This window comes from Triturus cristatus, chromosome 4_1 (genome assembly GCF_964204655.1).
Source record: "Triturus cristatus chromosome 4_1, aTriCri1.1, whole genome shotgun sequence".
Lineage (NCBI taxonomy): Eukaryota > Metazoa > Chordata > Amphibia > Caudata > Salamandridae > Triturus > Triturus cristatus.
This window is the reverse complement of record NC_140585.1, coordinates 502,598,981-502,623,229: the sequence shown is the minus strand read 5'-3', so window position 1 is coordinate 502,623,229 and position 24,249 is coordinate 502,598,981. Positions and strand designations below refer to the sequence as shown.

The window sequence follows — 24,249 nt, the reverse complement described above, 5'->3', positions numbered from 1 at the left end:
GAGAAACTCCAGTCACCGTGTGAGGTGTGATCCTATGACCCCACATCATTCTTCTCAGTTCATCTTTCCAAGACAAACCATTCGCCAATGAAAGCTGAATAGATTCCATAACAATTCGATTTATCCTCTCCACTAAACCATTTGCTTGTGGATGGAACAAAGCAACCTTATTATGGAAAACTCCAAGACTACTTAAGTAATTGCCCATTTCCGATGAAACCAATTGGACACCATTGTCAGTCACAAGTGTCTTTGGCACCCCTTCCTCTAAAAAAACTTCCTTCAGAAATGTTATTACATTTCTTGAAGTCACTTCACCCATGGATTTACAGGTGAACCATTTGCTATGGTAGTCTACTAACACCACTAAGTATCTGTTATTACTACCCAATTTCTCAACCGGGCCTAATATATCTAACCCCAGTTTCTCCCATGGCTTCTTCGGATGCTCAATGCACTTCATAGGAGGATTTCTTGTGATTTTCACCTTGTCACTATTACTGCACACACAACATTCTTTCACCAGATCTTCCACATCTTTGTCCATTCCAGGCCACCAAAACGACTCTCTCAACCTCCGCTTGGTCAAACTCCTACCTAGATGTCCCTCATGTACAATTCTCAGTATCTTAAGTCTCAACACAACTGGGGGAACAATCCTGCTCCTTCTCAAAATCCTATCACCTTGCAGACTCAATTCATCTTTGACCTGTAAATATTGTTTGTATTTATGCAACACATTAGAATCAACCCAACAATTGATAATGAGTTCTTTCAATCCTTTGTATTCCTCATCTTTCTCCACCGCTTCCTTCCATTCATCTTGACTTATGGCAAATTCATCATCCACCTCTACAACTAAATCCTCCACATCCACATCTAAAATACCAGAGTCATCTTCTACTGGCATCCTGGAAAGACAATCAGCCATCACATTCCTGTTTCCCCGCACATACTCTACAACAAAATTGTAATCCAGTACCGATGTCAACCACCTAGATATGCGGGGAGTCACACTATCATCTAGTCCACGACCACCCTTGAATATGTGAACTAAAGGTTTGTGGTCTGTCTTAAGTACAAAAGGTATTCCCCACAAATAATACCTAAAATGCACTATCCCCCAACAACAGGCAAGCGCTTCTTTTTCAATTGTCGAATAGCTTCTCTCTGCACCTTGCAATCTCCTAGAAGCAAATCCTATAATCTTCTCATCCCCATCAGACACTTGTAGCAATACAGCACCAATACCCACGTTACTTGCATCACTAACTAAAATAGTTTTCCTTTTCGGATCAAAATGCCCTAACGATGGTGCACTAGCAAGACAAGACTTCAAATCCCCAAATGCTCTTTCACAATCCAAATCCCAATCAAAAACAGCTCCTTTTTTCAACAAGAGTCTCATAGGTTCCACTAACTCACTAAACTTGGAAACAAACTTGGAACAATATTCTGCAAGTCCCAGAAAAGATTTTAATTGCTCCCTATTGGTGGGAGAAGGTGCATCCTTAACTGCTTTCACAATACTGTTCTTTGGTTTTATCCCTTCGGCTGATATTTGATGTCCAAGATAATTGACCACTCCCAATCTGACTTGACACTTTTCCTTCTTTATCGTCAAACCACATTTGTCAACTCTATGTAAAACTTCTTCCATGATCTCATCGTGCTCTTTGAATGACCTCCCTACTATCATTATATCATCCTGGAAACACATCACTCTCTCCAAACCCTTAAATATGTTCTGCATCACCCTCTGAAATACAGCAGAAGCTGATGCCAGACCAAATGGCATCCTCCGATAACGAAATGCTACTAGTGGTGTCACAAATTAGGTCAAATGTCGTGAATCTGAATGCAAATTTATCTGATGATAAGCCGAAGACATATCCAAAACACTAAAAACACACCCCCCACCCATCACACTCAACATTTCTCCAATATTGGGCAAGGGTTGCCTATCTACCCAGATGTTTCTATTTAGGTCTCGTAAGTCAATACACAAACTAATATTATTTCCCTCCTTAGGGGCTACGACAATCGGAGATAGCCACTCTGATGACTCAATTGGTTCAATAACCTTGGCTTGCAAGGGTTTTTCTAATTCCTTCTGCAGGGGTTCCTTCATCATGTAAGGTATTGTCCTTACTTTATGTACCACAGGTTTTGCATTACTTTTCAAAACAATTTTATGTGTGAAACCCTTTAACATTCCTAAATTTTCAGTAAATACTTTAGAGTACTTATACATCATCCTTTCACGCCATTCATCCTCTGCATTTTCTTTAACTAACTTTTCTCCCACATTATTCTCAACCGTCATTACAGGTTCTGGTGCATTAGGATTGAGAATTATGCTTAAGTCTTTCTGATGTCTCCACCCTAGCAAATTGGATCCCTCTTCCGTGATATAGACCCTTCCATAAACCCCTCTCTTCTCAAAGATAATACTTGTCCACTGCATCCCTAAGATATTGATTTTTGAACCCCCATATCCAACAGCTTTCACATCAGGAGATGCAAGTTCACTCATCTTCCCACTCAATTTCTCTTGAAAAGTTTCTTTAGAAATAAGAGTGAATAGACTACCAGAATCCACTATTAATTTCACAACCCCATCCCCCACAGTAATTTCACAATGTGGTTTTACCAGTTTCTCTGTACTCTCCATTTTTAAATTCATTGGATTTTTATTGACTTTTGAAACAACTTCTACATTATCTTCCTCAACTGTCTCCATCAATTGGCATTCATTTAATTCAATGCCATCTACAGTTAAAAATATCTCTCCACTGTCTTCTTCTTCGTTTCCTATTTCTTTCACTCCTGTTGATGGTACGCTTCCTTTTGACCTACATGCCTTGGCTAAGTGACCCCTTTTTCCACAAGACCTGCATGTAGCATTTCTAGCTCCGCATGCAAAACTTGAATTTATATGCCCAGGACACCCACACCTGTAGCAAATTACAGGCCTTCTCTCTCCTGGTTTTATCGGTACATTCCCATAACCCTTATATGTTGTTTTCTTAGCCTCCTTCTTTACATCCTTTACTTCGGCTGATATTTCTTTTTCAATTACTGTTAATGAACTCTCTGGATTTATTTTTTCTTTATCAATCTCCTTAATCCAATGATCAGTATCTTCCATGCTTCTAGCAATTTGGATGGCTTCTTCCAGAGTAGGATTCTTGGATAATAACTTTTCCCTAACTCTTTTATTATTTGTGCACCTGACTATCTGATCTCTTATTAACGAATCACAGAGAGTTTGGAATTCACATGTGACAGCCAATCCACGAAGAGTTGCTACATAAGATACAATGCTCTCATCAGGTTTTTGCCCTCTGGAAAAAAATCTATGCCTCTCAAAAGCAACATTAATTTTTGGCGTGAAATGTTTCTCCAGCATTTGCAATGACATTTCATAAATGTTTACTGGTTGCCCATCTCCCATCCCCAAAGAAATTTCTGGCAAGTCATCATAAATTCTCCTACCCTCTAGACCTAAATGATGCAGTAATATGGCTTGTCTCCGGACAAGTCCATACTTATCGCCACCAATCGCTAATAAATAAGTGAAAAAAATATTTTCCACCGTTTCCATGGGATAGTGGGTTCTCCAGGCACAGGCAAAAATGTTGGTGGAGCTGACATAGAATCTTCAGACATTTTCAAATTTGATGATTAATAAAAATAACTAAAATAATTAGCTGAAATAATTAATTAAAATAACTAATTAAAACAATTAATTAAAATAATCAACTAAAACAACCAACTAGAATAGTCACTTGAACCCATTCTTAAATAAATTCCAGTTAATCTATTTTCACCACTGTGTACTTCTTGGTCAAGTAGGCCTTTTTCAGTTTCTTTAACAACTTTGTTCCACTACGTAAGTCCTATTTCAGTTTCTTTAACAACTTTGTTTCACTACGCAAGTCCTTTTTCTGTTTCCTTGAACCTTTTTTCCAAAGTAAGTCCTCCTTTATTTCCACTGCTCCTTCACCGGTTACAACGCACACAAAATAGCTCGAAGTTCGAAAGGTATTTGATTTGTGAATATTTTCTTGTGGATACGGTGTGTCTTCTTTTTACAAAATAATTTGCGAGGCACCAGCACAAGTATGATGGCAATCTTAAGTTTGTGCAGTTTACATATTTCGTTCGCCGATGCGTTTTGATGCTCTGAATCTTACGTGTATTCCACAACACGTAGCAGTAAATTAGTGCACACGCATTCAAAAAAACGTCTTGACTATAGATAGCAATCGGAACGTTTGAAGTGAACACGCGCGTGGTAACCATGCGCCGTGTTTACATTCGAATTTGTATGATGGCTAATTTTGAGTTTATGCAGTTTACGTATTTCGTTCACCGATGCGCTTTGATGCTCTGAATCGTACGTGTATTCCACAACGCGTAGCAGTAAATTAGTGCTCACACATACAGAAAAGCTCCTTGAATATAGACCGCAATCGGTACACTTGAAGTGAATACGCGCGTGGTAACCATGCGCCGTGTTTATATTCAAATTTGTGCACGGACGGGCCAGCGAAATCACTTCCCCATTAATTAGACATCAAAACGTTGGTTCATCTTTTGGGTGCTTATGTTGATGAAAGCAACGAAACAGCGTCTCAAAAATCACAAATCCTCAAATGAGCTCTCAATTAATTTAATACGTAGCTTCCCACTTGCAGTGTCTTGACAGTTCTTTCATTCATCAATAAGGATTCTTTGCAAAGTAGACATAATTTGCACCATGTACTTTCCTACTGTAGTTATATATTAATTTAATCCGTTTTAGATAGCCTTGTATATAATAACTTACAGTAGATGAGAAAACAGCAAAAAGTCTCTTCAATAGCACCAATTCTCAAATCAGTGTCGGTCCAGAGGTGGAGGTTGATCGCTTGTCCCCTGCACAAGATCGCTCGTCGCCAATATGTAGTAAATAGTCCAAATCCAGGATCAAAAATAGGATCTTTATTGAAGTGAATCTGAACACAACAACCTCCAGCATTACATCTTAGTACTGGTTTAAATTGGAACTCTATCATGATTATGGCTCCATTACATCATAGCTTGATCATTCAGTTCTAAACATCATCACAATTAGGAATACACCACACAAACTGTATTTTTTAAACTTGTTCCACATTTATTTATTAATTTTTCTGTATTTGAGCTTTCTTTTGTGGTTCATGCATGGGAGAAACTACCGATCAAATTTACAACCAGCTGTGAATCAGAATTAGAGCAAAATAAAAATAAAATGGTCCTGATTAGGGGTCTACGACGTCGAAAAGTTTCTTAGTTTGAAACTACACAATTCGTTTTTTTAAATTTGTGGCCCTGCAATCTGCGGAGTTCCTAAGTTTAACAAGCATTGGCATAGCCAATAGGTCTCGCTTTTGGGACCTTATAAGTATTTAGTTATGCAGCACAATATCCTTGGTGCAATAACATCAACTGTTGCATGGCTAAAACCTTATAAGGTCCCAAAGGCTAGACCTATTGGCTATGCCAATGCTTGTTTTATCGGGCTCTCTGTCATTATTTCCTCTGCAGTGAATTGAAATCCCTTTTCTTCCGGGTGCACCGCTGCCCCTGATAGTGAGCACGTCCTGTTCTGCTGGAGAACAGCATCTTCCCTGCAGGGAAACATGGCTCCCAAGAGCCTTGGGTACCAGGAGCTCAGACTGTCTTGTGTTAGAGAAGATGGATGCGCCCCTCACCAGCTCTTCGGTGAACTTACTCAGGGCCTTCTAGGGAGCAGAGCCTGGCACCAGCTGTAAGACTGAGGTATGAGCGAGTCATCAAGAGTTCAAGAGGACTGAAAACAATGGGGTTCATCCCTGGAAACATCGGAGGAAAAACTTCTTAAAGCGACCTTTTAATTAAATACACCCATCTGGAAATATTTTACCCTGTCCTGGAATAAAAACTTCACATTGGCAGAGCTCAGAGTACTCTGGTTTTCTGGATGCGTAGATCGGACTTAAAGACGACCTCGCAGGATAGCCGTCACTCCTCTCCCTGCTCAGAGGGGTTTTGTTTCCTCAACAGATGTTCTGATAGGACTCCGAAAAAGACCATACAATCCCATTGTCTCCCCACTGGACTCTGTCCCAATAGACAGAGTAGACGGGCAGAAGATGTGCACGCGTGTACTGCCTTTACTGGCGGCGAGTAAAAAAGTCCCCAATATATCGCGCTACCAGTAAAGCATCCAATCCCCGCGTGCACATCTTCTGTCTCGTTTGTCTCCCCCGCGTGCATGCTGGGATCGTATCGATTCCAAAAGGCCTCTCCATGGCAGTGCAGCGCATGCGCTGCTTTCACCAGGCCGCAACCTAAAATCGATTCCACTGATGTGGAATTAGCTCCTGTATTCAGCCTCTGTTTAGCTGGGTACAGCTAATTGAACTCCTAGGAAGTATTTAGCACAGGTTTGACTGCGAGTTTGTGTCAGTCCTAAATCTCTTGCGGTTTACCCAAGCACTGTGGTAATGATGTGGAGATAAAGTGAGTGTCCTTTCGTGTAGGTTTCATTTAATGTGTCATAAATTTGTTGTTTCTGGTTCCATAGAGATGTATATGATTGGTTTGGTGATTTGTGCCCCCATAATTCTGCTGGTCAGTATGAGTTCTGGAATTCTGAACCTCAAGAGTTTTAGGGGTAGCATTAGGCACCTCTACTTTTATGCGGGTGCACAGGCTTAGACAGGCGATGTAGTTCGTTAATGTGCATCAACCGGATTAGGCACAAGCTTGGAGAGTGTTACCAAACCATTTTCTCTGGGGCTTGCCAAGCTACAAGTAAATGCCCAGAAAATTCTCTTGGGCCTGGAACTCAAGTATGCTCTCCTATTATTTGATCCTTCATTGAAGATTTGAGCATAAGTTACAAGCTATGGCGACTCACTGTCCGCTATGCACACTCAATTCCTTAACACAAACGTATTTTACAGAATGCACCATAGCAATGGAGTATCCTCTTCCACCAGTCATACCTAGGATCAAGAGTGTGATCCGGAAGAGAACTATTGATCTTTTTTTATTTATTTCCTACATGTGTAATGGTGAAAGAGTTACTGTGAATTCTGATGGTTTTGTGTCATCAACCATGAATAGTATTTATACAGATGGTTCTCCCTTAGCATCGATTCATGATGGCCTTATAATGTGCAAGAGCCCTTCTTATAAAAATGAGAATCAGACCAGTGACCTTGGGTGGCTAATGAGCCCTTCTCTGAAGCATCTCACTAGATCACTGGTAATGGTCAAGAAGGACAGAATAGGCTCTTGCTTACTAAAGACGAGCTGAAGGATAGTTCTACTAATAAACTTAGTAGGAGAAATCTCCCCGAAAAGTATTTTAGAACATCTATAGGGGGGGGAGGAGGAGGAGGGGGGTATCAGACAAGATGATTTTGCTGGGCGAACAAGCCAGATTCAGGGCTAGCAGCTCTACCAAAAATAATATTGCAGTAGTTCAAGAATTAATGAAAAATATGAGGCTTTTAACGACGTAGTCAGACCATCCAATGGAAGATGCTGTTAGCAGGGTTGAGAGGGGTTCCTCAACCATTGTTACGTCTAGTATGTCCCTGTTTGCTTCTACTTGGTGTCATCGTCTCTGAGGGAAATCAGGGCCTCTCTTCAAAAATCCCCACAAATATTGGGTGAAAACAGGAATGCTTACTGGCCCTTCTATTATGTTCCCTGTTAATGGAGGTGCCCCTATGGTAGGAAGCCAAAAAAAAGTCTGCTGGTTATATATGGACGATATGATATTGCGATATCTGATGTGACGACCAAAGGTTAACCCCAAAAAAATTAGGTAGACTAAAATAGCATTTCTTGAAAATGAATGTGCTCAAAAGCAAAATGATCGAATTTAAGTGAAAACATCACCAGAAAATAAAAAAATACTCAAAACATTGGGGGAAGGAAATACTCAAAGTTGTCAAAATGTTGTTTATCTGGGAAATGTATTTACATAGGTCTAAGTGAAAGGAACCATATATCTCATTTGATACTGAAAACATTGTGTTACACAATTGTTTTTGATTGTTCTATAGCTCTCATGGTCATAGACATTTTTCTTCTTTGTAAGTGTAGCATTGGTTCAACATTCCCCCTAGCGGTTTGTAAGCACTGGAGACAATTTATGTAAAAACCCTTCATGGACACTACTGTAGGAAAAAATGTATGCAAATTAAGCAAGTTGAACACGTTTGCGGCAATGTATGCGGTTCGCTTCAAATTTTGTCTAACCCAGGCATCTGATAGAGACATCTAACCGCAAATTCCTTACCTTCCTCAACTTCCAGGCGTCAGGCTGGATCAGGAAGATTTTTCTCAGCTGTACCCCTGCGGGCCAGTAGGTGGCATTGGTTGACTACACATACCTTCGGCGTTGTGTTCGTCATCGTCATGATATCTGCGTCGTCAATATTACCGCCACTCTGGCATGCTGGCACGCTGATGTCAGTTCTTTTCTTTCCGCGCCAGCCAGCACCAATCCATTGAAGAGAACTACCCCCTGTCAATTTTTGACAGACTTTTTTGTTACCCTTTTGTCTACTTCGTTATTGTGTTTAGGTATGTCAAGCAAGAAGATTTCGGGGTTCAAGCCTTGTGGCGCCTGTCACCACGCCATGTCTGTCACGGACCCCCATTTAGTGTGTCTCTGGTACCTGGAGCTTGACCACGACTCGAAGTCATGCTCCAACTGCCGGGCCATGGCACCGAAGGCTTTGAGGAAGCAGTCCCTAAAGCTACTTGTGGCCCGGCAGCCGGCACCACGGAGGTTGCTTCGTCGTTCTCGATCCCAGTCCAGGTCTCGGTTGAGAGGAAGGTCCGAGCACGGCTTCGGTGAATCGAAGTCCTCTTTGTCGAAGTCATCAATGTCAGGTAAGAGGCACCACAAAAAACACATGAAGTCGAAGCGTGATTCGACTTCGCCCTGCTCGTTTCGCGACATGGCTGAGGAACCTCGGCGTTCAAGGCCCACTCCGTGGAGCAGGCGCTTGCGTCTGCTCCGCGCTTCCCTGCCTTTCTGGGTCCGGGAGCGACCCCCGCCCAGCTGAAGGAGTTCTGTGATGCCATTTGTGCCATATTTGGGCGGCCTGACCCTGCCGGCATGCTTTCGGGCCCACAGGCTCAGAGGATGGAGGGGCCCCCGTGGTTCCCATGCCTGCGACTCCTGCCACGGCCTCCGATTGGTCCATTCCCGGGTCTGAACCGACGCCGGTCGCACCTCCACAGCAACCTTCCCCTGCATCGCGTCCGATGTCCTCGGTGTTGCCGGTGACCACCCGCACCCACCAGATCCTCATTCCCGATGACACAGAGCCGGTCGGGCATCCCCCGACGTTGAGACCAGCACTGACGGAGCCGTACGGCTCCATGCCTTTCACCCTGCCCTATTCTGAAGGGTTAGGGATGGAGGACGAGGATTGTGAGGGGGCGCAGACTCTCTTAGAAATCCCGCACTAACAAGATGTGGACTGGTACGAGGAGTTGGGTAATGCCAGTGGTTTGGACACCTCCCCAGATTCCGGCCAGCTTTCCTCTTCTACCATGGCTACAGAGGAGGGACCATCATTTGCCATGGTAGTGCGTAGGGCTGCGGAGGCCCTGGACCTGCAGCTCCCTACAGTGGCCTAATGTCTTGACAGAGGTCCTGCAGCCTGGGTTCTCCAGTACGGAACTCCTATTGCCCTTTAATGAGGCTTTAAGACGTCCTTCTGGGTACCTGTTCTAAACCCAGCACAGGGGCTTCTGTGAATAGTACGATCTCCCGCTGCCATCGCCCTGCACCGGGCGACCCACTTCTCCTCACCACCAACCCCACACCACAAAGCTTGGTGGTCCAGGCTTCCACTTACCGTGGCACGTTCGCTTTCTCACCCCGGGACAGGAAATCCAAGAGAGGTGTGTATTAAACCTTCTCCTAAATTGGAGCATCTCGGGCTGCTCTTAATTTTTATTGGGATGTTTGCCCAGATCCCGAGTGCATAGAGGTAAAAGGACTGCTGCCTGGTTCCTCTTTTTTAAACTTCTCAGTCTGTTATCTGATGGTGTCCTGGCATTGTGAAGGAAAGCTAAGAACCACCAGTTAAGTGGGGCGTACTGGTTGTGATGGCTTTGTAAATGATGCAACTGATTTAGAAAATGGTTCCAGTCGGCCAGGGAAGCCTATGGAGCCATTTTTACTATTGGGGAAGTAGTGATGATCATGATTGTAGCCTGTACATTCAATCTTCTGACTCTTTCCCCATTGACAGCTGAGAAAGATTGGTGTTGAATAGCCACAGCACTGCATAAGGGCCGTGTGAAAAAACCCTGTGAGAGCCATGACTTCAAAGAAATATTGTTTGAAACATCAGAGGTGTAAAGCGACTTGTTGTTCAACCTAACAATTGTGACTTTTTGTCTCATTTCCTTTATTGCTCCGCATGATTCTTGATTGTTTTGGTTTCAGCATATTCATTGTTTTTTTCTAAACCTAATAAGAGTCCTAGAAGTTAACCAAGTAGCAGCTTGTTGCTAGGTTTTTTTGACAAATTTACGCTGTCAGCTTATAAAGTACAGGTACGTTTTGATAGTGTCTTATAATAATTTCTTGAGTGGGTTTCCCCTAGGGCGCCAAAAAATTGGTGCTTGTCACTGTACATTTTCCCCTGTAACAGCAAATAATCCATGTACATTTGAGCTAGAGAGAAACCCTGGGAGTCTTTTCCTTGATTACGTCGCCACATTTTTAGGTCGAGCCTGAGGGTGCAGGGCAGAGACCTGTTACATCCCTGGTTTAGTGCTCAGCATCTCTCTTATGCACAGCAAATCTCTGCCACCTGCTATCGCATTCAACACCCTCACAGCTTCATATGGCTGCCCCAAGGCGACACACTCTGATATCATCTCACCCTCTCATACACTTTTTATGCAAGAGACCAATTTCCTGAAATTATAAATCATCAAATCACGTTGTGAAAACGTGTACTCTCAAACCACGTAACAAGCAAATTTGACTTACCCTAACACAAGTTGTGCCTCTGTACAACTGTAAATCTTGTGACAGGATGTTACTTCAAGCTCCAAACTGCTTAGAATCGTTAGGAATACTGAATATCAGATATGAACTCTCGCTGCTGACACTTGCAGTGTTCTGGAGATCATGGCTTCAACTCCTACCAAGACTGACTCAGCTTGCACTCTTCCGAGTCTCAGGTTTGAATGCCGATAAAGCAACTTTAGCCTTCTGAATTCACTAAAGACAGTACATCCTTGTTGGGTTATTGTACTACCTCATGTTTACAGGACTAGTAAATGGTAAATCCACAATGGCATTCACTACATACAAAAACAAGCATTGGCAGTGCCAACAGGCTTCGCTTTGTTGTGGCTTTTTACCAATATTGTTCAGAAACAGAAAACTCAACAGGCCACAAAGTGTCATGTCCTGGAACCATCCCAAAATGATTGAGTAGGACTCTTCACTTCTATGTTTACTAAAACCAACTGTGGCGATATGACCATATGTGTTGGTATTTCGACGAGGGGGAACATTCAGGCACTTTTCTACAGGCGAATCGCCATGGCATAGTGGTTTCAAAAAAATGCATTCCACTGCATGTTCCTGCATCATCGCACTGAAAGGCAAGTAGAGATGCTCAGTGCCTGCTTTTACTCGTGCTGCTGTGATTTAAAAAATATATGTAATACTCACCGGAAGTCGTTGGATCTTCCCTGTGTCTTGGTGATTACCATGAGCTGGGGATGTCATTGTCCTGAAGATAAATGTGGATGAGGCTACGCTACAGTAATGTGCGATAATGTATAGTATGATAATTTACCTATTAGTGTCAAAGCCTCCATGTTAAAGAACAGTAGATGTTTCAGCACCCAGGATAATGTGCTGCATAGCTAAATACATATAAAGTCCCATAGGCGAGACCGATTGGATTGCAAATGGTTGTTTATTTTTACTGGGGAATGTTAATGCCTGGATGACTTGCCCACTAAACTTTGATTCAGCTAGGTAGCCTATATTAAGTTCTCTATTGTACTAACTCATGGCTGTGGCAAAGCGCACTCTTTTATTTTGCATTGACGATGTAAGAATTCTGAATGGCCACAAGTCTGTCCTGGCCCCCATAACTGGTTGTGTTTGGATTATACCTTCAAAAATGGTGTCTGTGCTATGCGCGTGCATCACAAATCTGTAATTACATGGCTTGAGTATGTCACACTTTTTAATAAAAGGACAAAATCCGAACCCTCCTAGGGATGCAACGTTTGTGAACCCCACATATTATCTTTGAATACAGTGTGCAGAACTAATTCTCAACATACTGTGTGCTTTCAGCGACATTCTGACTTTGCCGTCCAGACCAGCTACTCATGACTTTTCCGTAGAGCTGATCAAATTTATCAATTCGGAATAAGAACTTACATTCTCTTCATCATCAACAATGGACAGTACAGAGGATGGCCGAATTGTCCGGTGGTATCTCTTTTAGTAAACACACATAATTAAGTGTTCTTCCTCATTGCCTCGCCCATTAAGTACACATACATTATTGCTCTGGTCACTTGTAATGTATTGATTCTTGTATAGCACTGCTGTCACCCCACGGGTATCCTGGCGCTCTGATATAGACAAGTGTTGCCGGTGCTGGAGAAATTAGGCAGGACGAAGAGATCAGGCTCTCGGGAAGAGCCATGTTTTAAGGCTCTTTCTGAAATCAGTTAAAGAGTCGATCTGTCTGATCCTCTGTGGTAACTCATTCCACATCCGAGCGCCCACAACGCTGAATGCCCTCCCGCCCATTCTAGCCCGTTTGAATCTAGGCGTTACCAGCAAATTGGCTCTGGAAGAGCGAAGCTGTCTCTGGGGAGATACCAGGTGAACCTTTCCTGAAGAGGGACTGGGCCCATCCCATGTGTTGCTCTGTGTATCAGGCAAAGAGATTTAAAGAGGACCCTTTCCTTGATTGGCAGCCAGTGGAGTTCTCTCAGAGCCTGAGTAGAAGATGAGTCGCGCCTACGGTTGAACACAAGTTTAGCCGTGGCCGACTGGACTCTTAGCAGCCCCTGGAAGATGTATTGAGGGGCCCCTAAGTACAGAGAATTACAGTAGTCCATTCTACTCAACAACGTGCTGCTTACAATCAGGGGGCGCATGTCCTTCAGCAAAATCGGAAGAATCTGGCGCAGCAGGCGCAATAACCCAAAACACACACTGGCTGTCTTGTTTGCCTGTGAATCCATTTGGAGGTTTTTATCTATTAGAACCGCCAGATTGCGTATTGTATTGGCCGGGGCCAACAAAACCTTGCCGGTGAGTAATACAATACCTCAGTCTTCCCTCCATTGAACTGCAAGGAATTTCTCCGCAGCCATTCTGTGGTCAGACGCATGCATTCTTGAAATTGTTCCATGGGGACAGCCTGTTTTCCCTCCACAGAAAATGCCAGTTGCGTGTCGTCTGCATAATTGACTAATTCGACCCCAAACGCTTTAATAATAGAAAAAAGTGGTTGTAGATATATATTAAAAAGAATGGGGCTGATACTAGAGCCCTGTGGTACTCCATAGACTATGGGTGATTTCCCAGATGTAAATGGACCCAAAGTTACCATCTGTTGTCTCCCCGCCAAGTAGGACCGAAGCCACTGCAGTGCCCGTCCCTTTACCCCTATACCCTCCAATCTCTCAAGCAGAATTGGATGACTCACTGTGTCGAATGCGGCCGACATATCCAGGAGCACCAAGACTGCGGTGTTCCTGTTGTCTGCCCGCATCCGCAAGTTGTCCATCATGGTTGTCCGGGCTGACTCTGTCCCGTTTCCGGGTCGGAAGCCAAACTGATCCCTGTCCAACAAGTGATGTTCCTCCAGGTAATCTGATAGAGATCTACTTACAACCTTTTTCAAAATTTTAATTAGAAAAGGGAGGAGGGAAATTGGCCGAAAGTTGGCTGGGTCCAACGAGGGTTTCTTAATTAAAGGTGACACCACCGCCTGCTTCCATCCCTTCAAGACTATGCCTTCTTCCAGAGAGTGGTTGCATATCTGACGTAGCCAGGGGAGAGTCAGGCGGCCATATGTCTTCCACACTTTCTGGGGCAGGGGGTCAAGTGGCGAACCCGAAGAAATACTTTGCACCATTGTGTTAAAAGTGAGGTCTGTGAGGGTAGTAAAACTAACCAAGGAGCATTGCTGACCCGGAGTCCCTTCAGTTGCCTCTATACCAAGGTCCTGGATGGCAATTTCGTTGTCCTTAAAGGAGCCAACGATCTTTGCCACTTTTTCCTCAAAGTGGGCAGCGATCTCATCGCATAACTTCTGTGAAGCCTCCACTTTATTTTCCAAACAGGTTGGAGCCGAGATATCTCTAACAATCTTGAAGAGTTCTTTAGTCCCATTAGATGCTTGTACGATGGTTTTGGCATAGAAGTTGGCTTTGCTTTCCAGGATGAGTTTCTTATACCTAGTCTGTGCCGTCCTTAACACTAACTTATCCCCCTCCAAATACCCCTTCCTCCATTTCCTTTCAGCCTTTTTGCACAGTAGACATGACTGTTTCAGTTCATCATTATACCAGGGTGCAGAGATTTTATTTCTGGTTTTTATTTTCCTCAGTGGAATTAATTGGTCCAAGGCATCCGTAATGAACTCCTGATAAATAGTGTAGTGTTCCTCTACCGTGCTAGATGCACTTATACTTATTTCTACACCTATTAGTCTTTAAAATGGAAAGCCATCCCTGTAAAACATTTGCCAAAGAATTGTCTAAGCAGATTGATGAATGGGTCCATTAAATAGGATACTTTCATAGCTTCAGATTAGATTTTGCTCGGGATGCTTCTCTATGTTGTATAATACGCTGGTGATTCGCTGTTTAGCTCCGTCAGCTATGGTGTAGAGCAGTTCACCCTAGTATTACTGTTTGTAGACCTTGTACCCATATTCAGTTCGATTGTGTGAAGACTGGTTTTCCAACCAGGTGCTGGCAAGCGGGCGACACTGGTAGTTACTGCATGTTGTGGTGAGGAGAATTCTTGATTGTTAAACTCTGTGATGAATTAACTTTCATTGATAATTAAGCTGCTAGTTTAAGTGCTGCACTGCCTCGCATTATTGAGTACCAACATTTGCTAAACTGACTGGCAGGTTATTGTTGTGTCAGTTATTTTTGTGTTTTACCACTCAAAAACAAGTCATTGGTGTTTGGCGAGAAACCATCTTATGGTAAATTTTACTTGAATGGTATTAGCCTTGACCAGGTGCCCTCCAAAGAAAGCTTGAGCCTTTTATTGGAAAGAGAAGACAATATTGGTGAAAATGACACTGAAGGGTCTACCTCGCTTTAATCACCTACATGGTGGCTGGATTATTCAAGCCTTAGACCGTAACGCTATGAACATTCTATAGTTGACTTATTGTGCCACAATTTAGTGACTTCAGAAGACCAAAACATGGATATTTTAGAAGGGTCCGAGCTGAGGAAAGTTGTGAATTTGAGGGACTTAATCCCGTTTCGAGGCTTGCGACTCAAACTGGGGCTCGATTCATCAAAGAGGCATGTGCACCAGTCAGTCTTATTGTTGCTGGAGAATCGCGGCTCTGCTCAGTGGCCTTGATGACAGTCTGTTGTCTCTCAAAAAAGGGAAGGAAATGTTACCTGTTTTTTAGGTCTCCCCTGACCCAGCGCATGCGTTGGTCTGGCGAGACTTATTGAGAGGGCTCCAAAAAGTGCTACCAGGCCAGCCTAAAGCTAAAGTGCATGTGCGCGCGCGCTTGACCACGATTACTTTGATGTTTGATCGCGATCACTTTCGCGGCCGCACTGCCGCTTGACATAGCCAATAGGTCTCGCTTTTGGGACCTTATAAGTATTTAGTTATGCAACTGCTGCATGGCTAAACACTTCTAAGGTCCCAAAGGCGAGACCTATTGGCTATGCCAAAGCTTGTTGCACATAGCCTTTGAGGCTGGCTGAATCTCTGATGCTGGTTATCTGTTTGAAGGAAAAAAAGGATTGCATAATGGATTGAAACAGGTTGTTGAAAAGACACTAAGAAAAAAAGCATAGCGGGCAATGTGAATTGTTTTTGATCAGAGTCATTTATAATCTAAGGCATTTTATGCCTCATAAAGACCTACCCTTCAGCGAGTTAGGGCACTTGAGATTATACCATAGGCCTGCGGCAGAGGACAGGAGGTGGCTGCTGCTGTCAAAACTACCTATCGCCTTTTTATGCGCAGATTACAGTTTAAGGATGAGCCCCTTTTTTGGTTGTGTCAAGTCGGTACAGAAATGCTGAGTATAAGACGACTAAAGTTTAGGCAGCACTCTGTGAGTGATGAGTTCTCTGGAGGAGATCTTCATGTAGAACCTACTGCTATAAAACATAATAATAAAACCACATCAGTACTCATGATAGCGCCTTCTGATACTGCACAGTGCAAGGGCAAGAGCGGAGACCTGAAGCACTGTTGACAGCCATCGGAAAGGAAGGATTATAAACACATTTGGATCCTGCCCCTGCAGCCCATCTTGGCCATAGAGTACATACCAGAAAACCTCACGGTGGAAGACTTCAATTGTGGCCGGTACAACTGCTGGCAGTGATGCATCTTGTGGTTTTACCTCCTGACTGGACCAAAGTTGTGAGTGAACTATTTTGCCCCCCAAAGTTTAAGGAATATATTTACAGACATGTAAATATTTCAACATTTTTTTCTGAGTTCCTTTAACTCTGGCATCCCTAACAAGACATGTGAGGTAGTCTGATTGTTCTTTATCCAACCAAAAGTAGTGCTCGTCCTTAAACCGTAATCTGGGCAAAAAAGGTGGTTGGTAGGTTTGACAGTCGTTGCTACATGGATGGGTGCCATCGGTTGCTTCATATCCTTTCTTTAACTGTCTCATTTACAAATTTGCTTTAGACAGGATACCAATGGAGTTAAGTCTAATTGGTCGCACACTGCTCCACCTACCAAGCGTGTTACCCCAATGAAAAATGGTCCCTGAGGTCAGCGTCGGCGAGTACGCCTATGCCCGTGTAATGCATGCAAGTATGAGTAGCGTTAGCCATCCCTGGACACGTGTTTCGAGGTAGTTGCCTCTCGTCAGCAGGGAGTAGGAAAGTGTGTAGGGTTGCTGTGTAAGCTGCTAAAATCGTTATCAGGTCAAGTACCTCTCGTAGCGCGCAGGTGCGTAACCATGAGCCCGTCGGCTCCAACGGCTCAAGGGAGCCTGAAATAAAGTTAAGTCTAATTGGTCGCACACTGCTCCACCTACCAAGCACCCGCGCGCCGTGAAAGGTACTAAACCTTATATATTTGGCAGTCTACTAGGCACCCCGCATACAGACCTGCTCCCTGCTGACGAGAGGCAACTACCTCGAAACACGTGTCCAGGGATGGCATTTATATATTATACTTGTGGCATAGGTGTACTCGCCGCTGCTACTTCATTCTCCAGAATCCTATGGGGCTACTTGCTAGTATGACGAGCGGTGTGCGACCCACGTTATAGTTGTATTTAAAAGCTCCCTTGAGCGATTGGCTGACGAGCCAGGATCCCGCACCCGCGCGCCGTGAAAGGTACTAAACCTTATATATTTGGCAGTCTACTAGGCACCCCGCATACAGACCTGCTCCCTGCTGACGAGAGGCAACTACCTCGAAACACGTGTCCAGGGATGGCATTTATATATTATACTTGTGGCATAGGTGTACTCGCCGCTGCTACTTCATTCTCCAGAATCCTATGGGGCTACTTGCTAGTATGACGAGCGGTGTGCGACCCACGTTATAGTTGTATTTAAAAGCTCCCTTGAGCGATTGGCTGACGAGCCAGGATCCCGCACCCGCGCGCCGTGAAAGGTACTAAACCTTATATATTTGGCAGTCTACTAGGCACCCCGCATACAGACCTGCTCCCTGCTGACGAGAGGCAACTACCTCGAAACACGTGTCCAGGGATGGCATTTATATATTATACTTGTGGCATAGGTGTACTCGCCGCTGCTACTTCATTCTCCAGAATCCTATGGGGCTACTTGCTAGTATGACGAGCGGTGTGCGACCCACGTTATAGTTGTATTTAAAAGCTCCCTTGAGCGATTGGCTGACGAGTCAGGATCCCGCACCCGCGCGCCGTGAAAGGTACTAAACCTTATATATTTGGCAGTCTACTAGGCACCCCGCATACAGACCTGCTCCCTGCTGACGAGAGGCAACTACCTCGAAACACGTGTCCAGGGATGGCATTTATATATTATACTTGTGGCATAGGTGTACTCGCCGCTGCTACTTCATTCTCCAGAATCCTATGGGGCTACTTGCTAGTATGACGAGCGGTGTGCGACCCACGTTATAGTTGTATTTAAAAGCTCCCTTGAGCGATTGGCTGACGAGTCAGGATCCCGCACCCGCGCGCCGTGAAAGGTACTAAACCTTATATATTTGGCAGTCTACTAGGCACCCCGCATACAGACCTGCTCCCTGCTGACGAGAGGCAACTACCTCGAAACACGTGTCCAGGGATGGCATTTATATATTATACTTGTGGCATAGGTGTACTCGCCGCTGCTACTTCATTCTCCAGAATCCTATGGGGCTACTTGCTAGTATGACGAGCGGTGTGCGACCCACGTTATAGTTATATAAGGATACCAATGGAGCCCAGTCGCCTCACCTAGTACATCTACAACTTTGTGTTGTTTTGGAAAGTCCCCCGTATGACGTTTGAGCATTCATCCTATCCCTGGGTTACCCCTAGATGAAGAAGTGGTGCAATTTGTCCTGTTTCAGTCAATCGTGTGTACACAGAGGATCCTTTTTAGTGACATTGGGACTCAGAGCTGATCTGAAGCGACACAACAAGATTTCTCTCTTTAGCCATCGAGCCTATCACCAGATCACTGTGTTCCTTGCGACGGACAGTAGTCGTGGTGTGTAATTTGTAGTAGTGGAACAGTATGTTTTACCTGTTCCTGCTAATGGGTGAGGGTCCTATTTGCCTCAAAATGGTAAGCACTGCCAAACTTCAGGGACTGGATCTTTTTCTAAATTGAGAGTACTGTTGTGTGGTAGCGCAAGTCCGGAGAGTATGAGTCCTGTTGGACTGTAGGCTCGGTGGAATCCTTCTTGGAATGCCACTAAAGAATTGCTGTGCAAAGTTGAAGTGGACGTGGCCTCTCAGAAAAGCATACTACACTGTTTGCATTTCTATAGCCTTTGTGCCGGAGGGATGTACACACAGTTGGTTCTTCAGAAATGCAACAAAAGTCTCTGGTTATATCCCTCCTTTTCTTACACCCCCGTTAGACGTAAGTAGCAGGGCAGGTATGTCGGGCCCCTGTTCGGAACAGCTTTGAATTTATGATCCCGTTGCAGCTCTTGTCTTGAGGAGAAGCAATGGAGCTCCTGGAGTCCATGATAAGTCCTGCACCCCTGTCATAAGTCTGTATCCCCAATTGCCCCTTGGCCTAGGAGTGATTGGCAGAGTTGCTTGCATGAACTGCAAGGGAGCTCTGTGTTTGTGTCCCTCCCATTACTTATTGCAGACCCTGACTGGGCCCTGAGACATGCTGTGCCATAGCAAAGCTTAGCTCCTTTCCGCAGTTGTATTTCAGGACTAAACTGTACTTTCATCTTTCAAGTGTGCCAGTGGCCGCTATCTCCATTGTCCAGTATCCTGGGGCTCTTTGACTACCTTTAATCCCACAAAAGGCTCCTGTAACCTACTTGAAGAAGCTGTGGCTGGTCCAGATTCCTATTCTCGGTGGGTGGTTTTACTGGGCCTTAAAGCTGAGATCTGTGACTACTCACCTACCACAAACTTCTATACTTCCCGTGGGGTTGAACTGTGGCTTCCGATGGCTGCGGCTCCTCATGATTGAAGCCACTGCCCAAGCTCCCATGTCCTCAGCAGTTGTGGACTGAACATTGCCAGAGACCATGTTTTAACTGCATTCATCCGTAGCATGTCCTCCTTCACGCCCGGGGGAAGGGATCCCACAGCAGAGCCTGGGTCAGGGGAGGGGTGCCAGGGTCTAGAGGGCCCTGCCGCGTTATCACCCCTGGGAGTCATCCCCATCAGGGTAACCCAGCGAAACAAGCTGGGAGGGCTGTGTCTACGGCTCTGGGTGTGGGGGGGGGGGGATAAGTGTGGGCCAGGAAGACCCACTCTAGGCGCACAAATGCATCGTAATCCACCCTGGCTTCCTGGGCTCTTTTATAGGGAGTTAAGGGCTCTGAACCATTTTGCGCCCGAGGGGGGAGCGAGGGCCCCAGGGGCCTAGAGATGCAAGGTCCGATTTGGTTGCTGAAGAGCACACCTGGTCGATTTCCATAGGTTCCATAGTCTCCGCGACTGCCCTGTAAACAGAGGTATCTACTGCCTCGTAGAAATCATCATCCCAGGGGAGAATAGCCAGGGGTTTCCCTTCCCCAAGTGTACCCTCAGGCGTCTGCATCAAGTAGGCACCAAGGTTAAAAGGTTACCAGGCCCAGTGCAGCTTGATATGGTACTAAGGGTCCAGTAGTGTTGGGGTGGGCCAAGCCGCACAGTGTATAGTGTCTATGCCCAGGGACACACACCCCTTCGGGTCGCCGGAGTGAGAGCCTGAGACAGTGTCCCGACAGAGGGCTGGGTGGCCATTGACAGTTTTATAAGCCCTGCTGGGCGTCAAGAAATGAAATACAGACCCCTGAAAACATCACCAATTTGCTCACAGCTGTTTACAGTCTCCAGTGCACTGTCCATTTCACTTCGCAATTTGAAGCATGCGCGCCGCGAAGCCGAGTGTCGCGCTGGGCACAGCGTTACCTGATGGGCAGCGGCCGGCGAACCGCACCACGCGCACCGTCCCAACAGGAAAACACAGCTGCGAGAGGAGTGCAAAGCGTTACTGCGGCCGCAACATGTCATTAAAACCCTTTCCCAACAGTGGGTCAGCACAATAATGACATTGTCACACGGAGCAGTTAAGAAAACGGGACTTCTCTGTAGCTGCGAGCAGCAAAGAAAGAGAGAGAGCTGCAACACTGACAAGGGACTTTGAACTGTTGATCCATGATTGGTTGTGAAGTTTTGCTTTATTTCCAAGTGCTTATGGGAATGTTAGTTTTGAAAATACTGTTGAAAATGGCTGCTGCTGTTTGAATAAAGCGAAGGTAAAAAGCATAATCCTCGCCTCCGGTCCTGACAATCAGTTTCTGAGTGTTATTGTGCTTAATGTTGTATTCTGAGTCTCTTAGTATTCACATTTTTTGGTGCTCACTTTTAAGAGCACCAATAGTTTAGCCCCAAGAAGCTAGAGGTAAATGGACTCAATCTCACTCAGTTGAGGCTTTTTAACCCCTGATCTCCCTTTGCTTTCGCTCCTGTACTAGTTCTTATGCTCCATTTTCTACACCTCACTACCTAATCATCCTCATTAAATTTAAAAACAAATAACGGGTGACCAATCGTTTATGTTTAGGTTTATGAGTTATGTTGAGCACATAGCTGTCCAAGGTGCTTCCCAGCGCTAGGGAGCAGGGGAGAGCGGACACCAACGACTCAGCCTGGGAATAGCCATGTCTTCAGTTTTTTCCTGAAAGCATTCTCACCGGTTTAGCCCTCTGCACTGAAACGAATCAGACAACAGTGGTGTTTTAAACTTTGCTTTCTCTTCTTAATCCAACTCCCACATTTCTGTAACTTAAAGTATTTTTTTCAAATGTCATCTACCATGCTAATTTCACCTGTACAAAAAATATTGCTGATATGCCACATTATGACTAGTAGTAATGCTGTAATATTTTTGAATGAGCATTAATGTAATCCAGGTTAGCTACATGTGCTTGTGAGCGAATAAAAGTGAGATAAACCTAATCAGTAAATCCTTGTTTATGTTCATTGCAATATTATAGGAGGGCGGAGTCAGTGGCTTCCTGCACGCATTCATCTGTGAGGTATTTGCCATGGTGCGTGCTCACGTTGCAGCCTTAGGAGGGAATGCTGTGGTCTCCTACATTATGAGGCAGTGTGTGTTCAGTGAAAACGCCAACAAGAATCAGGTAAACAGATATTCTTACTAATTCAGTTCAATGGTATGTTTATTCAGTAGCCATGTAACAGTAGAAAGTGCTTCATGAACATACATACTTCACATCTGTTATATGAACATTAAGACCATTTAACACATTAATTAGGAAAGGAGTGCATAGGATTAGGGCTTAAGCCAATGGGCCCCAAACAGAGATATTAGCCTGGAAGTCGCTCTGAATGTGAGAGGGCGTAGGATGAGAAGATGGAATCCAATGAACCATGAATAGGAGCTGCTTCCAGAAATAGCACAATGGATTGTCGAGAAATGGAGCCATTCAGACAGATTGATTTGCCAATGATTTTAGCGGTAAATATCGCTAGGCAATGGGTTATGTTCAGAGTGGTCATTCAGTCTCCACTGTATTTTTTCACCAATCCCTCTGATTCTGCAGGGGCTTCAGAAAATCTGGCATCACACGGCGTATGTAAATATGTACTGTGTTTTAGCTTATGCTTTATAGAATTGGTTTGTATGTTAGATGTTGATAATATTGGATGACTTAAGAGTCCTGTAATTGTTTATGTTCGCATTATAGGCAAGTATTAGTAATATGGGGCAAAGATAAGATTTTACGCAAGTATTACATTTATAGGTTGTAGTATTTTTTAAATAGGTGTCTGTTATTTTTGAAGCGCATGAAAATAATGAGTATTTTAGTGTCAAGCCACTTTTCTGAAGTCCAGTGGATCATTGCTGTCGCTTAAGCTTGTGGCCTCGAACACACGCATGCTTGTTGAAGCACAAAACCAATCACTAGGCTATAGGGGTTTGTGCATACACGAGCATCTGGGAAATCCACGGACTGTTCAGTGGGGCAGATAGGCAAGCCGAGTCCTCCTACTGTAGAACACCAGTGCAGAGTTGGGATCCGCACAGGCTCGCCTGCTCATCCGCTTTATGTGTGTGTGTGCGCGTGTAGAGCATGCGTGTGGACTTACAGGTAATAAGAATACATTGGTCATCTTTAACGGATGCTTATTTCCACTGATTCCTAACCTCATGAATATTCCAAAGAGGAAGACTGGATCCAGAAAAGTTTTTCTCAAGCCATAACTCTACTGTCAGGTGGCGCCTTATGGCTTCAATTGCACCTTCGCCCATATGGGAAGTCCCAACACCGTTCTACAGAACTTAGATATTACACTGCTTTGCACACTGGCATCAGTTAGTTTTTTTACGTGCCTTACCATTGCCGGCCTCAAGCTCTTTTCGTTGATTACTAAATAACTCAACTGTTTGAACAATGCAGATTAAGTTTCATGCCACCTTTTAAAGTATCGGCATTAAAGCTCCCTTGAAGATGCTGCAAGAAAATGTTCCTGACCGATAACTGAAATTTCTTCCTGTGGTATCTGAGCCCTGACTACAGTCGTTCAGTTTGTGACTCATGCGTGTGGCCATATTCATTTGGCTTGCGACTCATGCGAAAGTTATCAGGGACCTTGTAGCCAATTTATTTCTGGTTCTATCAGTAAGGAGACTCTGGTACCCCTCCCACCCTTTGGCAACTTTCTTGACAGAGCGCGATTGTCCAAACACCCTCCGTTAAAAGCATATAAGGAACATAATCAGGAGGGCAAGTCCTTCTCTTCTTCTTTTAGGAACTGGCCCAGCTCCTGGGACTTTTCAGATAATCAGCGGCTGTATTCCCCAGTAGCAGACTCTTCCTCGAAGGTAATCATGGTTCTTAAAAAAGTTTACAACTTCATCTGTCTCAGGCCGAGTCCTTTCAGCTGCTGTCAATGCTGGACTTCTTTAGGGCTGCCACTCCCTCTATGCCCCTTCTGGTATCACAATCTCCCTCACTTCCTGCGTTCCATCTGCTACCGCCCTCTTGGGTCGGGTGACGCTCTAGTCACTTGAGACTTCCTAACGAGCTTGCCTATTTCTGGGGCTGCTGGCGCCGACACGCCGAAAGCGAGCCAAAGGCAAGCCCGTCTGCGCCTGGACGCTGCCTGACGCCAGAGATGCTGCAGGCGGTGCCAGGGGTGTGCGTTCATATTCGTGGAAATAATCACCGGCGAGGAGCGGAGGTGCGCAGACCTAGGTATAGAGGCGGAGACCACGTCTATTCACACATTGGACCTAAGGGGTCTCCTGCCCTCACCCTCCTATGGGGC

At 44.7% G+C, this 24,249-nt stretch overlaps 1 protein-coding gene across 11 annotated transcripts in view; it reads left to right on the top strand.

The window, feature by feature from the left end:
* The window catches only part of C2CD5 (C2 calcium dependent domain containing 5), an 875,314-nt gene that overhangs the window by 769,006 nt on the left and 82,059 nt on the right, over positions 1 to 24,249 (top strand). For all 11 annotated transcript variants that reach the window (XM_085652749.1, XM_085652748.1, XM_085652746.1 and 8 more), the window contains one exon: positions 21,951 to 22,097. In XM_085652749.1, the coding sequence (XP_085508875.1) occupies positions 21,951 to 22,097 (147 nt within the window). The remainder of the gene's footprint in view (positions 1 to 21,950; positions 22,098 to 24,249) is intronic.